At 34.9% G+C, this 17309-nt stretch overlaps 1 protein-coding gene across 1 annotated transcript; it reads right to left on the reverse strand.

Annotated features, from left to right (window-relative positions):
- Nucleotides 1-1179: 1179 nt before the first annotated feature.
- On the reverse strand, nucleotides 1180-16803 carry LOC141819026 (vacuolar protein sorting-associated protein 35B-like). Its single transcript, XM_074706410.1, has 22 exons — nucleotides 16624-16803; nucleotides 16441-16537; nucleotides 16209-16335; nucleotides 14151-14336; nucleotides 12379-12466; nucleotides 12154-12210; nucleotides 11982-12071; nucleotides 11771-11893; nucleotides 10691-10765; nucleotides 10561-10620; nucleotides 8685-8801; nucleotides 8145-8384; nucleotides 8003-8068; nucleotides 7716-7805; nucleotides 6838-6927; nucleotides 5174-5263; nucleotides 3873-3941; nucleotides 3715-3795; nucleotides 3463-3570; nucleotides 3261-3364; nucleotides 1789-1902; nucleotides 1180-1702 (listed from the first exon to the last, which is right to left on the reverse strand). The coding sequence occupies exons 1-22, from the start codon at nucleotides 16711-16713 to the stop codon at nucleotides 1492-1494; spliced, it is 2373 nt and encodes a 790-aa protein (XP_074562511.1). The 5' UTR covers nucleotides 16714-16803; the 3' UTR covers nucleotides 1180-1491.
- Nucleotides 16804-17309: the final 506 nt, after the last annotated feature.

Genomic DNA, 17309 nt, shown 5'->3' on the forward strand with positions numbered 1-17309 from the left:
AATATTAATTTTAATAATAATTATGATCATAATAAAAATATTTAATAAATTAATATGTATGTTGAAATTAATATATATGTTAAATAATAAATTATAAGATGGAAAAATAGAATATTCTAAGGAATATTCTTTTTAGTGTAGGAAATGGTGTGTATTGGTTGGAGTTTGAAAAAAAATTTGGTGTTGCAATGACACCAAATTGGTATTGAAAATGCACCAAAATGGATTTTGTGGTTGGAGATGGTCTTAGCCCGGGGGCCCAAGACAAATTACTGTTTAAATTTGTTATAAAAAAATAAAAAATATATATGAGAAGAGAGAATAACCCGGGGACTTTTGATTCGTTTGGGATTGGCTCCTCCATTGGTCGTCGCCGTCCATCTAAACCCTCAAAATCGCGCACCCCCCGTCCCCATCTCTCTTCTGCGAGAGTCGCCCCGTCGCCGTCCATTCGCCACGGGAAGACACCGTCGCGCTTCCCCCTTCTTGATCTCTCTGCTCTGCGAGAGTCGCACCGTCGCCTAATTCATCTGGGCCACGTCGCCATCGCCGTCCAGGGGTCAGCCCCGCGGAGCTCTGTCACGTGATCAGCCATCCTCTCGCCCTCGCGCACTGCAGCCGTCCCCTCTCCTAGCTCGGCCTCCGCCTTCACGAGCCCGTCGAGCACACCGCCGGCGCCGTTGAGATGCTCCGCTCCAACCGCCTCCTTGACACCGCCGCCATCGTCTCCTCACGCTCCGCGTTAAATTAAGCCCAGTCTCCACGTGGACAATTAATTTGTCCCACGTGTGCCTCTAAACAACTAATTGGTATAATCCAGTCTGCCTCTCCAGTGGAAGCTAATTTCGGTAAATAATTTTTTATTATTTTTTTTAAATTGATAAGTCACGTTAAACCCATGTAGTTGTTTAGAGGCACACGTGGGACAGATTAGCTGGTCAATCTAATCTTTTAATGTATGAATATTCATTAACAATGAATCTAAAATTATAAAAGTAAAATATTTTTATTTAAATTAGTGAAAATAAACGTTTTCTGAAATAAATAAATTGGATATTAAAACCAAAAATATTAGAGGTGTCGAGAACCCCTGAATCTTGATACCCATACGATTCAATATACGACGTAGCATCCCAATGAACGACAAAGAAAGAATCTAAAAATAATTAATACCACATCCAAAACGTAATCATTCCATCATTATTAACTTCACAAATGATGATAATTAACAAACAACATTTCTGTTCAAAACTTGGAAATGGAAGATCTGTTAGGTTCCTATGATGGCACATGAACAAGCAAACTGTAAAAAAAAATCTAAAAAAAAAAGAGAGAAAAAGGTAAACATGAAAGCAAAAAACCTTGCTAACTATTGCGGATGTACAATGTATAATTACCACCTTCACAGTAAAAATGAAATTTTGGAGCATGTATCGAACCATTGGCTTGGCTCGACAAAATGAGAATTTGACGTCCTGCTTTATGCCTCAGTCAAATTTTGATGGGTTCATACTTTTCGCCCACGACGCCACCTTTCTGCTTCTGGAACTCAATGTAACGCAGTGTGCTAGCGAAGAATGAATCGGCTGAGGGATCGGATGCGGAAGTGTCGCTTTGCATTTCGGTTTTGATGAGTTCGATCAGACCCTGAAGTACAGAACCTGTGATTTGAGGATTTCCTTTCTCAAAGAAGTAAAGGTACCTGCATAAAATGATGTTGCATGTTTCAAAATGAGAAAGATGCATTCGACTTTCCCATAAATGTTAAACTTGTTTTGTTCATCATACTTGTTTAGTATTTCGATGAACAATACCACTGGGCCGCCGCTACCCCTCGACACATTTGCCATTTGTTGGGCGGCATTTGCGATTCTCAAGGCTCGCTTTAAGCAAAGGAGAACCCTGAAACAGAAAGGTGCAAAAGGATTAGAACATCATTCAATTATGCCTATTCCTTTAAATAAAATATGAAGAACCGGAAAAAGTGCTAAGAAACAACCATTATTACTAAACTACCAATGCTTTATAAGCCAGATCCTAGATTTCATAATATTATCTAAGAGTATCTTATGTTTTGCAGAAGTTCTTTCTTTTAGTGTCAATTCTATGGTCTGAAACTTTAACCACCAATTCCAGAAAATATAGTAGTTTCTTCAATTGAAATGAAAATTATGAGTAGACTAGGAACTCATATCTTAGTTCCTACTTATAATATTAGCATTTTCTCATAAAAAGATCTCAAAGTCCAACAAAATCCCATCAGCTCTGACAACTAAAGAAGTCAGTTTCTAATGGCACTCTAAAATCACCAAATTGAGGAGAGATGCAAAAAAAAATGACCTAGGCTTCAAAAATGATGAATTTTCCACACAAACAAATAATGCATCAATAATAATAATAGTGGTTTGGTTCATAGTTATTTTATTTCCTATAAATTTCCATGGAATAAGTATTCCTATGTTGCAATACTAATTCCAATGGAATTGTGATGATTATTCTAGAAATAACAATCCCTCCTCTTTTTCATATCCCAAGTAATAGCTATTATTACTCTATTAAACCCTATAAAAGATATGTATTATGAACAACTAAATCAAGACAGTGGGGTCAATTGTGCCAAGGAGAGCAGGCCGGGCCAAGTGGAACAGGCGGAGCTAAGCAAGTTGGGCAAGCCAACAATTTTCTACACCATGAACCCTACTCAGTTACTTATAATTTTCTAGAAAGCAAATATAGGAATTCAAATGAAGCATCTCTTTTATTCCAAAAACCAATCAAAAAACAAAAATTCATATTTAATTCCTTATCAATTCAATTCCTTAATTATCCTATTTCTTACTCAATTCCTGTGAACAAAATGCACCATAAATCTACTTGAAAGAACCAAGAAAAATGGGAATTATCTCAAGTAAACTAATGCAAAAAAAACTAGACCAAGTCTATATGATGAGATTAAAATACATGATTAAACAACATACACAAGAAACCATCCATAGTTTCAACAACAAAACACAACTATGAAATTTAAACTAACCATTTGGTGTCACAGAATTTGGCCTAATAAAACTGAATCATGGCAAGGCTGACGCTTTTCTCCCCTTAAGTATATGGTCAGGGTTCTTAAAACAAGGGATTAAAATCGGTAAAGAAATGACACTTGGCCCTAGAATTTGAGTGTGAAATACACAACCACCATTTTTTTTTTGGAGCAATAGAGCCAAAGCCTAATAACTATAATGAGGAAAACAAATATTATTCACCTTTCTCCATCTTTAATTCCATCCTGATCATCGACCCAGAATAAATGAGAACATGCATAAACTGCTCTGCATTGATCAGGCTTCTTCAAAAGTTTTGCTGAATACTGCAGGAAGAAAAATGTTGAGCCAGAGTGCTTAGTCCATCACAAGTTAAAACAAAAGAGGGAAGCAACAACTCATGTGGGGATAAATAAAATCATACCCCTGTGGCCTTATGTGTAAGAGTATCTCGGTTCTCTACTCCAAATACATTCATCCGCTGAAGAGTTCCAATAATTAAGTGAATTGCGGTGACTTGGGCTTTTGAGTCCTGCCAAAAATAATGATATCGAGGTACCATTAAATTGAAATATGAGGCATCAAGTATTTATTGAACTTTGCTAGCTGAAGAATGGTACAGATTCATTCAACTTAAAGACCAAGCAATGACATGGCTTCAATGTAGTTTACTTACTGCAACCTCTTCTTCATACAAAACAAACGCTTGAGTGAAGAATTCATAAGCAATGGGTTCCAGATCACAATCATTGGCAGCCTGAGTTAGTTAAACATTAATGAGGAATAATGTCCAAGCACTAACGGAAACAATTTTAGCACTAAACAATTGCATACCTCTGCGCATTGTAGGTATAGCCTTAGAGCAAGCTCTGGTGAAGGAACAGATAACAAATCCTCAATAGTCTGAAATGGATTACAGAATTAAAAGACAATGGAGACAGAAGGAACTGGTACAATCAAGAAGGAAAATCACTTTAAAAAACAGTAGCTAATGATATTTATAGATCTCTATATTTGACATAATCAACTTTAACAATAATCTAATCATATAGATATTTAATAAACCCTTTCTGAATGAATGCTTACTTAAGATGTCTTTGTGATTCCTACAGTTTATTTGTTTGCACTTGAGCCAGCTCCTTATGACATTCAGATAGAATTCCTTCTCTTTAAGTTGAAAGAAATAGTTCAAAATCACTTAGTAGAGAAAGAAGAGAACCAAAGTATAAGTTACCACCAACTTGGCCTTCCTGAAGAAAGATCCTATATTTCCTTATTGTGAATTATATTTGATGTCATCTAGCAGTTAGGATGAGAATTTACTATCCTTCTATAGAACCTTCTTGATGCAGGATCAGATCAAATAAAACTCAATTGCAGCCTCTCAGCTTTAGGTCAGTTCAACACTAGGATCTCCAACAATTGATTTAAGCAAGTTCAAAGATTTCCACTTGCTTTTATTTTATTTGGAGAGAGGAGATGAAGACCTAGAAATAGAAAAAAAATCCAAAAGAACAATCACCTTTTTCTTTTGTTTAAAGATTCTTCAAATATGTTATTTCAGTAGAAAAGTTGTAAGCTTAGCGTGCAACTATTGTTCATGGAACATCTTTATGTTATTATTGATTTGTTTGATATGACATCATAATGATGGGGTTCAGTCAGCTTCCTTTTCCCAACCAGAATGTGTCGAGTTCTTTTTCAACTCAAACTCACCTACATTTGTTAAAAAAAGATTTGGCAAAGCTGGAAAGGGTCAAATTTAAGTCGAACAAATTCACCTAATCATATGAATCTATCAGGTTAGTTGGTCATGGATCAAATAATTATTAATAACTGATGAATACACTTACATTGAATTACCAATAGATCTATAAACAAGGTCAGATATGGTTGAAAATTCCATTTCAAAATCAGTGGGTTCAAGTCAAAGGCAAACCTAAAACCAATACTAAGAAGCAAGTTCAAAAATAATTCAATACTTGAAACAGATTAGAGATCCCCAGAGAAACTTGGGTCAGCTAGGTAAAGTTTTCCAGTAGACAGGTTCTAATCCCTTTCATGAAAATAGTTCATCTTAATATATTTAATTCTTAAATTAATTCTTGAAGTCCAGAACAAAGAAAACAAAAAACCTGATGTAGAATTTGAAAAATTTTCTTTGGTGTTGCAGAGACTTCTTCTCCAACAGGCTCTCCATCTTGACCTTGTAACTGTCTGACCAACTGTAGAACAGACCGAAAAATAAAAGTCTTAACAAACATTAATAATATTACTCGAAGTGCAACTTCTTTTCTTGACATAAAATCCTACCTAATCAACAAAATCAAGTTCTAGGTGATAGAGTAATTACAAGGCAATTAAACATGTAAAGAATATAGCTTAGTTTGCTTTTCAACGTAGAAAAGAATGATTTTTTGGCAATAAGAATGAATTCCTGCAAGGTCGGTCAGTTTAAAATGGCAAAGACTGGTTCATGCACATCTACGAAGAAACAAGAAAGAAAGTATACAAGCTACCTCAAAAGGTGAGGCAACACTATAGTCAAAGAGATCGAATAGTAACACTTTCATGAAGAAAAACCTCCCTCTCAACTCAAGACGCTTGGTAGTTGGTATAAGTTACCAGATTCAGATTCTGGGTTGACCTTTCACAGATTGAAACACAGCAACCTAAAGCAATCATAAAATAGGTTTAATATTTCCAATTTCTGTAGTACTTCTTTTAGGCAAGGGCACTAAGCCAATGTTCCACTAAGATAATAAAATAATTACCAAGGACCTATATCTAATGATGCAAGTATTCCAATACCTTTCATACGGCACAGTTAGAAGTTAAGATTCAACTTAAAGTTGATCCAATATCCACATAGGCAACATATGTTTCTTGCATGGTACCTTATCACCTAGTTTGACATAGTTGATCGGTCATAGGTGCACAACAATCCTTTTTGACAACCTTCCTCATTGGGAAGAATCATACTTTTTAAGAGTAATACAAGTAGCATGCTAAGGCATCAAGGAAAATGATAGATAACCCCTCCAACACTTCATAATGTCATTAATTTTCCACTGGTTCAAAATGGATGCTCCTGTCATTCTGTCCAAGCTCCTAAATTTGCCTCTTGTTTGTCCATATACCACATGAACACAGAGCTTAGCCATACACATTGAGGGAAAGGCATTCTAAAGATGAAGTTCCTTGAAATGATTCAACAACTTAGAAGCATAAGGTGTTCGTGCTAATCAAGTTATGGGAGTCTTCTTGTATGACAGTCTTAGGACACTATAAATTTTGCAGGGATACAATGTAAAAAAAGTAACAAAATAGTGTTTATCGGAAGGCAATTATTATCCTATTTTATCATGGAACAATATGAAAGGGACCCTTGGTGCATCAGTAAAATTGCTGCCGTGTGACTAGGAGGTTACAGGTTCGGGTTGCGGAAACAGTCTCTTGCAATGCAGGGTAAAACCGCATACAATAGACCCTTCCTCAAAATCCCACATTAACCGGAGTTTCATATATCAGACTGCCCTTTATATTATGGAACAATATATGTTGTCCATACTTATGCAAACTCTATATCGACCTTACCATCACCACCATTAAGTATAGAGAGTACCCAATGAGGCAACAGCCATGTAGATCAAGTCACCATGAAAAAAAACAAGCATACTCTTGAACTATATAAGAAGCAATTATATATATCTACAAAATTGGAAATTGTGTTTATTACAAGAAAAAAAGTTTCCAGCAACTAAACAATTTGCAATGGCATACAATATTTAATACAAACCTTAAGGGCAGAGAAAATCAGGGAAGGTACAGTAAAAGGAAGGCGTCTGGGACCGCCAAGAATAATGTACTTCCTTACAGTATATATGATCTGAAAAAAACATTGTGTAGTTCAGTTGCAATTAGACCACTAGGTAAGACAATTTTACTGGCAAAAAACAAGGCATGAGCAAATTCATCGATATAGAATTAACAAGCTGTGCCAATATAGCATATAATCAGCACAACAAGTTCCACTATCCAAAATTTTTCATTACAACAAATGCTCTACACGTGCAACAAGTTCTTAGGAAAAATCAAACAAGTAGCAGTACCTGGGAAGAATAGCAAATAAGATTCTAAATGGGTTCTCAAAATTTTCACTACGTATGAAGCTCTATGAAATTGCTAATATCATACAGTTTTAGCTAGGAAAAGGGTAGTCAAAGGTTCAGGCATCACTATATTATTCTTACAAGAAGTCAATGTTTGATGTGAGATATTCAATTAGATGAGGAACATAAACTGAAATCTGAAAGCTTCAGTAAATTCTAACAATTTTAAAAATTAAATTGAACATTCTTATTAATTGGCACCATAAATGACACTGAACCTGACTTCATATAGCACGTATCTAAGTTTTGGACAATTTGCATTTTTTTACTTCTATATCCTCTTTAGATTTGTCACCACTCCTAGTATCTGTGATTTCTCTATGAAGAACTAGAATACAATATGTCCGTTAAAATAATTTTTTCCATTTTACAGAAAAAAAGAAGGATGAAACAGTCCTCAAAAAGAATGATGGAAGAAACAAAAACTTCAGCAGTTCAAATAACCAAGCGATTGTCAATCAACAGAAAATATACTTGTCCGAATGCACAACTTTACTAAATCTACCTTCAACATCTCCTCTGGGTCATCATTATGCAACATGTGAATAAGACGTGCAACAGAATTTTGCTCCTCCTTGAAATCCTCTTCGTCAATCTACATTCAAAAGAAAGAGGTAGCAAAAAGAAATCATCTTGCTAGCAGTAAATATAATAGCTATATTGCAGGAAGGGACAGAAATTTTGTCTCAAGTAACCATGCTTTGTCTTTGACTGGCCGAGATTTTTTGATAAAAAATTACACATTATACAGAAACTTTATCTATCTGGAAAACAGTAATCCAACTTTAATACCTCATCGTCTTCAGTTCCCTCAACATCCTTCATAAGCCCTTTTATCAATTCGAATAAAGCTTCTACCTAGAAATACCAAAAGATTTTTCAGTTTAAACAAAACCATTCAAATTTAGAATTCAAACCTAAATAGGAGGCCTACTTTATCTGCAGTTGATATGCAGGTGGTGTTCTTCATGATGCTTTGTATGATAACAACAGCCATGACTTTTTTGGTCCCATTGTCTAAGTGATCCATGACTCGGGGATAGTTAGGAAGCTTCAAGGCTGTAACAATGTCATTGTACTTTTCCAGTGGAGCACTCAAAAGTGCAACAATTTGTTTAGTTGCTTTGCTATCCTCAAGCTTAGCTTTTCCAGGAAGTTTCTTGACACAAGCCCCCTGTAGAAATAGAAAAGTGAAAATTTTGTTATCTATAATAAAGAATGTTAATTACATTATTCAAAATCAGTGTGATCATATATCTTTTATTAAGTTCTTATGTCAAATGAAACTTAAAGTAGCTAATTTTTGTTAGAAACTACTATATTTAATACGTTTGGATAGAATAAGTTTGATTTTACTTCAAAAATAAATAAGTAAAAAAGAAAGAAAACATGAATATCCTGTAAATCAACAATAAAGATTTATTTTGATAAAATATGGACATCAGATCTTATAGTTAGAATGAATAGATCATACCAATACTTGATCCACATAGTCAAGCCGATCAGGATGCACACGGAGAGTAAATGTGAGAAGGGATACATAGAGAGTAATTACTCCAACAATAGGCATGTCAACCTGCGCTTCTATTACCTATAAAATTGAATATTGTATGCAGATAGATCACAACAAATTAGGTTCACATAATTTGACTTATCAAGTCAATGTGAGGACAAACCAATATAAAGTATACATATGAGGCATAAGAGAAACAGTGGAAACAAAATTACAAGGGTCTAGAAATGCCAAAATAGTAAAACCATATTTGAGCATATGATTTTTCCCCCAATAAAGAGAATAAATCAAGAGTAAAATATTTTTTCTAATCAAAGAAAAAAAAGTGAGATTATCATTTATAATCACAAATTCATCTAAATACTATATTTTATATAATGCATGAGTATAGGCAACGAAGTTGACTGAGCAATACAATCCACTGTGAGTATAAACCTGACATTCTACATTAACATGCTACTTATGGACATGGCCTCTACTCATATCAAGGAAGGTAGAAAAAATGGCTCAAAGTGCACCTTTTATTAACCAGAATTTCAGGTACAAAGGAATCAGTCATTTGAAAAACATTCATGGTACCCTAAATAGGAATGACAAGTTGCCCTGCCCCAGCCAAGATTCATCCCACTCCAATTAAGGTAGTCTTCCCCTATCTCGATATGCAAATGATGCAAGGATGGGATACCAAATAACCTAAACATGTGGGGCAGGGCAAGTATGGAATGATTTTTTTACCATGTCGTACCCTCCATATATTTTAGTTTATAAAAAACATAAGTAGTTTATACAAATTTCATTGCCCTGCATCAAAGTTTAGGGAAACCTAGTACTAAATGCCCAAGGAATCAATCAACTGCAACAATATACTAATCGTGAATAATATACCTTACGTTCCTTCATAACTCTAATGTTTTCACAATATTAAGATATTCATGCTGTGCATAATTTTGGTATTTAGATTGACAAAGATTGCCAGCTCAAAATTTGAATGATGAAAACTTGATATCTGACTCATGGATATGATTTATTTAGGAACTTGAATGTTGAAATAAATATTCTTTTGGGCTATAATGATGGGGAATAGAGGAGAGCTGAGCAGAGAGGAGATTTAACTTCCCATTCCTACTATGCTTTTTTGTGCCCCTGGCTCCCCTATAACTGCTTGTTGTGCAAGGCAAATCGATAAGGGGCAAAAAGTGAGGCACGACCAAAACGATTAAACTAATATTTCATTATATTTAATATGAAGTGGACAGTGCAAACACAAGGAGGCTTGGGGTACCCAACCAAATTATTTTTTTACTTCCCTTAAACCATTACAAGGGTTTATCATTTTTTAAAAAAAGAAATCAATGTTCTTTAGTATCTTGCCTCTTGAGAAAAATGTTAATGTAATTTGTCCTCCTGAACTCATAATCCTATGCCCTCCACTGAGCACGGGCAAAGAGGGGTGGGGCATAAAATCCTTGTTTCATCCCTCCCCATCCAAATAATGGGGTAGGGCAGCGCAACCCATAAAACAAGTTGGTTAATGCAAGGCCAGATGTCATTTCCACCAATAAGAACAAACAAATTCCTTGTTAGTAGAAATCACTGAAGTTTTTAGGTGGAGGCCTATGAATATATTACAAATGAAGTTAACAAAGCATGTTACAATCATAAGAATTCTTGAAAGGTTTAGTGGGATAAAATGAATTCCTGAAATTAGTGTAGGTCCACATCATACAAGAATTTTGTTAACTCAGCATGTCTAATGAGAAGATAAATCCAGACAACATAAGAATTTACAAGTCACACGGCATATAGAAATAGTCTAAAGATGTATATCATGAACTACCTTTCCAATTGCATTACTCAGTTTGCCAAAAGCTTCTACTTGCAAGAATTCTGGTAATACCTGCAGCATTTATGTACAAGACATAGTTATTATTTTTCCTAATTCAGCAAGATCGAGTCAAGAAACTCACTTCTGTGCTGGATGTAGCATAATTTGATAGCCTATCCATAAGTTGAGATAGAACAGTTTTGATGTCAACTGATGGCTGCATAAAAATGGAAAAGAATTTAGGCATCCAAAAGTCCCAACAATGAGTTACTAAGACAAATTTGACACCTAAAAAAATTACAGAAGACTTCTATGATCTTTCCAATGCCTATCCCCCTTATGCTGATACTCACAAAAAAAGGAGACAGGAAACATCTTATCCAACATTTGGCATGCAAATTATTTAGGATAATAAAATCATGCTGAAAATTTGGTTGGAAGATACCAGAAAAGAATACACTGGGTTCATAGCTATTGTTTTTTATTCTGACAGTACTAGGGTACTGGAAATGAGGGTGATATTGTTCTCATGGTATGGCTGGGCTTAATTCCTGCTGTCTAGCATCACGGAGTCATCTTGTCTACAGATATATTAACCGTAATTTCCCTTCACTTCTCCCCAAATACAATTAGGTTGATAATAGGAAAAAAAATAAACCTGACAACTCAACTGGATTTGAGTATTGGCTAATCAAGTGAGTATCACCTTTAGCACAAGTTAATATAAATTCATAAAGCACAATAAGTGTGTACCTCATCTCTATCATATGTTTATTAAGAGACACAAATGGATGAGGAACAGGAAGCATGCAGAGTATGAGGTCAGCAAGACAAAACTAGTTAGCAAGACATGATAAAGAATAAAATCTTCATCCTAGCCTACATACTGCATAGGGCATTGGACCTTGAGATAAGGACCAAAGTTTCAGTCAAGTTAATCGTGACACAAAGCACCATATCCTTCTACAATTACTCATTTACTTCAACAACTTTTTACCTTGATAAATACTAGTCAGAAACAGCTAGCACACTAGATTTGAACCATGTAAAGATGAATAAACAACCATATAAACTCTTGCTTATTAAGAGGGGATTTGTTATCCTACGTGAATTCAGGATGTATGCTAGTTGTGGCATGCTGAAGTTATATAACATCAACCAAATAACACAAGAAAAACAGTAATATAAGTATATAATTCTTAGAAAAAACTACTTCAGCTACCTGAAGCTGGGGAAATGCACTCAACAATGTTTCAAGTGTCTGCAAGTGATATTCATCTGGAAAGACTTGAATTACACAATCCATCAGATAATGTTGAGCAAGATCATCCTTACAATTGACAACCTGTTAGCCAATACCCTTCAACAAATGTAAGGTTCTAAGATGTAAACCCTACAGAGGTACCAATTGTTGATGAGTAAGAATTACTGACTTGCTCCAGTATTCTAGGAAGAACAGTTTCTTTATACACATCAAGATCAACACCCTCAATCTGGCTGAGAACATGAAGATTTTTGCCGACCTATAAAAAATAGAAAAAGAAAACATGAAGACATCAAACTATCTTGATTGAGAATAAACTAATTCCAGGGTGCTGATATTACAAGATCACGGAGTTGACTCCTTTCCTTTTCTCGTTTATCCTTTTCCCTGGTCGGCCCCTGCAGGCCAGAAAGTCCCATTTCTAGTCTCAGAGAGTGATCACTTAACAGTTTAATAATCACTACAGTACCAGGGTCTACAACATGTCAAATTATGGCATGCATGTGTTCAGGTGTCACATATACATAAACAACAGCGTGTCATATGTGACATCTTTTTTAACCAACCTGGTGTTGCATTCGAACCCAGAGTTTGTTCATTTCGGTGAAGTTCTGAAGCACAAATTCAATAGCATCATTAACTGTCTCAGCATCCCTATATAATAGAAATACATGATAAACAAAATTGAGTGATGGTGGAATAAACAGCTAAGAAGCAATTAAGAAAGCCATTGATTTTCTTTCTATAAGTGCAATATCTACATCATACAAGAGATATACAGAAGTTTGTTGTGAAAAAAATGAAGTTCTATGTTTAAAATGTTCATTAGATCCAGTGGTGTTTTCCAAGTTAATAATTAGTTATCACAGATTTAAAGAAGTCAACTCCGGTGAATATATATTCTCAATATCATACGCAAACAAAACACGTTCCACTAGCAATGAGAATTATAGATACACTCAGAAACTAGTTAGTACTAGATTTCAAGTCCAAAACTAGAAGCAAACTCTACAAGAAATACCCTTAGCATAAGGCATGAATACCCTTAGCATACAAGATAAGTAACCTTGGGACTTAGAATGACAGAGATTCAGAAAAGGGAAAAAGTTAATGTTTTGCAAACTACAGTAAGTAGTAAAAAAGTTCTCAGTTTAAACATCAAAACCAAAGAAATTGAAGATCAAAACTGTTGAAGTCTTTAATACTCCCCTTCATGTGTGGGTGAGTAAAGCTGCACATCAATTGATAAGAATTATTTTTACGCAGGAAAGATTGGAACCCTAAACTTCTTTTTTTTTGACACAGTAAGCTGGATTTGTGCCCTAACCCCTTGAACTGGTCAGAGTGGTGAGCCAATCAACTTTAAAAAGAACTATAAACAACTTTAACACTGGATGTCTTTGTAGCAGACTGTGCTAACTGGTAGCCACTAGTTGAATTCATTTTGAAAATTTTGAATAACTAGAGACCATCTTGTGTCACCACCTAAATAATGTTTCATTATTACAAAGGAAAACTAATCTTATTAGGATTAACAGTACCCTTTTGTCATTGAGGTCTAATTCTAATAATGTTTCTAACATAATTTCTGAGATCTACTAAAGAATATGTTTCTAAATCATAGTTGTACCCAGACTTATCATATCTAGAGACTTGGGGATGAAGGAATCACTATTTTAATAAGCAGTTGCTTTTATGATTATGGCATAAGGAGCGTTCATATTGCATGTGCAGTTTGATTCATTAGATGATCAGGTATTTTGAAACTATGCCACTTATTACAAGTAATGGAAGCATAAGGATTACACGTGCTTAATCAATTTTCTAGCAGGTTAAATTCCAAGTCATGTCCAAGTCACTATTGTTTGATCAAACCAACATTGACTACATTAACAAAGAAGAAGCATATTTTATATATCTCATGACAAAGGAAGAGTGGCAAGAGGATAAAGATATTTACTCAATAGTCAAAATTATGACACTACATTTAAACCCCTTATATAAAATTTTACAAATCAAAGTGTACTACTACTAAAAATTTGGACAAAGTAGACTAAATCCAATTTAAAACTCAGGAAAAAATAGGCCATTTTAATTAAAAACAAAAAAAAAAAAAAAAACAAAGCACTATACAAAACAAAGCAATATTAACCCATATCTTGAAACAGATCATTTTTGGTTAAACCATTTTAGTTTATTTTGCATCAATTCAAGACTAATTAAGGAAGTTTCTGGATATAAAGGTGCCATTTTGTAAATATATGTAACTAGACAAACAAAAAACAATAATAACTGCATCAAACACAAATAATTTGTCATTCATGGTGCATATTCTTACCCTTCATACTCCGATCCAATATCAGGCAACTTATCCCTGCTAATTTGACAAAGATAACTTCTCAAGAAAAGTCCACGAACTGGATTCTGGATACCACGGCACATTTCTACCAGATCCTTAAGAACATCTTTGGCAGGAGCCTCTTTTGATTTGATATAGACAGATCCCACTGTGCATAGGAGATACCTGATCAATTGACAATCTTAACTTCATACATGTGAATGAGATAATACATGCAAACTATTATTCCTATGATTAACTAGCAAAAAATCAGATGTTGAAAGCACTGAGCTTTAGAGGGGGAAAAGGACAGTAGACAATGTACATTGGTAAGTATACAAAGAACTAAAGCATGAACTAGACAAAAAAATCAGTAAACAGTGTCAACCAATGGACAAAATTGTGCTCTGCAAAAAACAATTTCAACTTTTAATTGATGCAACTCTACCATTCGGGTACCAACTTGGCTACACCCTGGGGACACAATTTCAACTTTCAAGCTTACATGTGAAGTTGTTAACATGAATAAGAAGTTCAACATTCGAGTTTATATTTGATCCATTGCTTAGCAGCATGGCATTTTTCAGAACACAAACAACACTAAATAACAACAACAAGCCATGTGAATTGCTACATGAATCTCCCCATCAATGAAAGGGTAATTTGCAGTGCCTAAATAACATTTCGGCAAGGCTCATAATAACAAACTTTAGACATCTCAATTTTTAAGATGGTCCAAGGGCATAACTTTGTCAATGGTATATACTAATTTTATTTTGTGTTAAGTAGACCGCAACACACTGTGTAAGTGCTGGAATTACTACATTCTCAGTGATACTGATTATCCATAGGCATCGATTTAACATTTTCAGAGCACAAATCAATTTGGATAGAATATTATACCTTAAATTGTAGATCAACCCTGAACCTCAATTCAAATACCATGATATACCAGGAAATCAAACATTCATGTTGATAGCTAAAAGTATAGACTATATCAAGATACAGCTACATCCTTGAAGTTGTCCCTGTTTTTTGCATTCGTGATCCTAATGCAATCATTAAACTCACATTAAAAACACTCAAACGTGTTAATTTGTGGAAGACTGGTGGGGTGGTAGAAGCTAATGGGACTAAAATTTTTCAAAGTGCTGTATGCTTGTCCATTCTCATATAAGTATTTATCTTTACTAAACTAGGACATCACACAACTTGGTCTTTTTATATAAGTACCATTACAAGGTCAAGTAACATGGGGAAGAAACTCAATTGTCACACTAAGCCAAGGTAGACCTTCTTAAACATACTCATATCATGCTACCCTTTGCTCTCCTGCTATGTTTAATTGCAAATGTGGACCTTCTACTCATGTTTGCAATCCACCACTTATTTTGCTATACATTCTTTAATGAGCAAATCTCTCAAGTGATATACATCCACACTAGTAACCAGTTTTATTAGTTTGCTAAATATGGAACATTATGATATTTGATAATGCTAAGCTGTTACGGTATGTAGTTATTAACTCTACATGGTGGCTTTGTTATAGTACACTCAAGCAATATGCATTCTTGCTATCTTTATTAAGGATTCCTGAAATACTAATGAAGTGTTACTGTTGTAAATGGGATTTAACTAGAATCCAGCGACAATGAGGCAATATGCTAATCTATTACTATTTTACTGAATCACGACTCAGTCAGACAGAAAGAAATAATTAGATTAGACAGACTATGGTTGCCATATTTATAATGTTTCATGAGAGCAAAACTTAGATATGTCAAATGGAAAAGAGTCATAAAAACCGATAAAGAAGTTTACTTTCACTAATTAAGGACCAAAACCTACACTAGCTAATATTATTAAACAGGTATATTAGAGAAGAAGGTACTTCCATTGTATGGTTTACTAAATGCTATCAAAAGCTTAAATTATAGAAAATAAGGAGAGACTACAGAAGTAAATGTCCAAACTCACTCATGTGAGCATGTAGTTGAGAAAGTAGAGAAAACCAATATCTTTAAGAACAAAATGGGGAAGCGGGGTTCGCATACATACAGCCTGGGTAAGATGTTGCCCGCGTGCTGAACGAGCTCATAAAGCTCGATAACCGAGATAGTGCCTCGAGCAGTTTCCTCTCTGAAGAACATCTCCACCTTCCTCAATTCATCAAACGCCCTCATATCTTCTCAATCCCAAGACAGAAACCCATCAATATTAAATTTTGATACAACCATTACAAAAAAAAAAAAAAGGAGCAAGATAAATTGGGAATCCGCATTCAACATACAGAGTTCATAGTATTTGTGCGGGGAGAGAAGAGAGGTCCGGAGCTCCGAGAGCATCTGAACCGAATGCTTGAGTGCGTCCTTCAAATCATTGGAATCCTAAAAGAGAGCGGGAGATACGGATCAGGCGAAAACGAGACCAATTAGGGATGCAAATCGGTAAGTGGGGTTGGGATAGATCGAACCAGGGCGCGATGCATGTAGAAGGCGTTATGCTGGATGCCGGCGATGCCCTCGGCCAGCCATTTCTCTTCGTCCTCAGTGTCCGGCAGCATCTCGATCTGCGGGAGGCGAACTCCTTCGCTCCAAATGCAAAAGATCGTTCGATTTGATCCTCTTTTCCTTCGCCTCGCCTGCCGCTGCTTCTTTCCTCTTCGTCTTCCGGTCCTTGGATTTGGGATTTGACGACATGACCGAGATGGCGTCACTGTTTCCTGCGATAGCAAGCTGGCACGCCGAACCGCGAACCCGTCGGAGTTTGGCTAGTTTGCGGGTCAGGTTGGACTAGGGATGCAACTCAATCGACTCTATTTGTGAGTTTTTCGAATCGGAAAATTTTATAATATTTTATTTAACTATTTACTAGATAATTTTTTTAAATTAAATTTAAATTTATAATATTTTACAATGGAACTCAAATTTGAATAATTATTATTACATAATTTTAATTTAAATATAATCAAATTAAAATTTAAATAATTTGAATTGAATTTAAATTTAAATCAATTATAATTTGATTATGGTTGAATCAAAATTCAAACAATTCAAATCAAACTCGAATTTGAATTTTATTTTGAACCGAGCTCAAATTAAAATTATTTATATTTTTAAATTTTAAATTAAATTCAAATATCACATATATTTTTTGAAC

The sequence above is a fragment of the Curcuma longa genome, chromosome 2, assembly GCF_044706935.1.
Source record: "Curcuma longa cultivar G26 ecotype Majalengka, Jawa Barat chromosome 2, ITB_CL_G26_1.1, whole genome shotgun sequence".
Taxonomy (NCBI): domain Eukaryota; kingdom Viridiplantae; phylum Streptophyta; class Magnoliopsida; order Zingiberales; family Zingiberaceae; genus Curcuma; species Curcuma longa.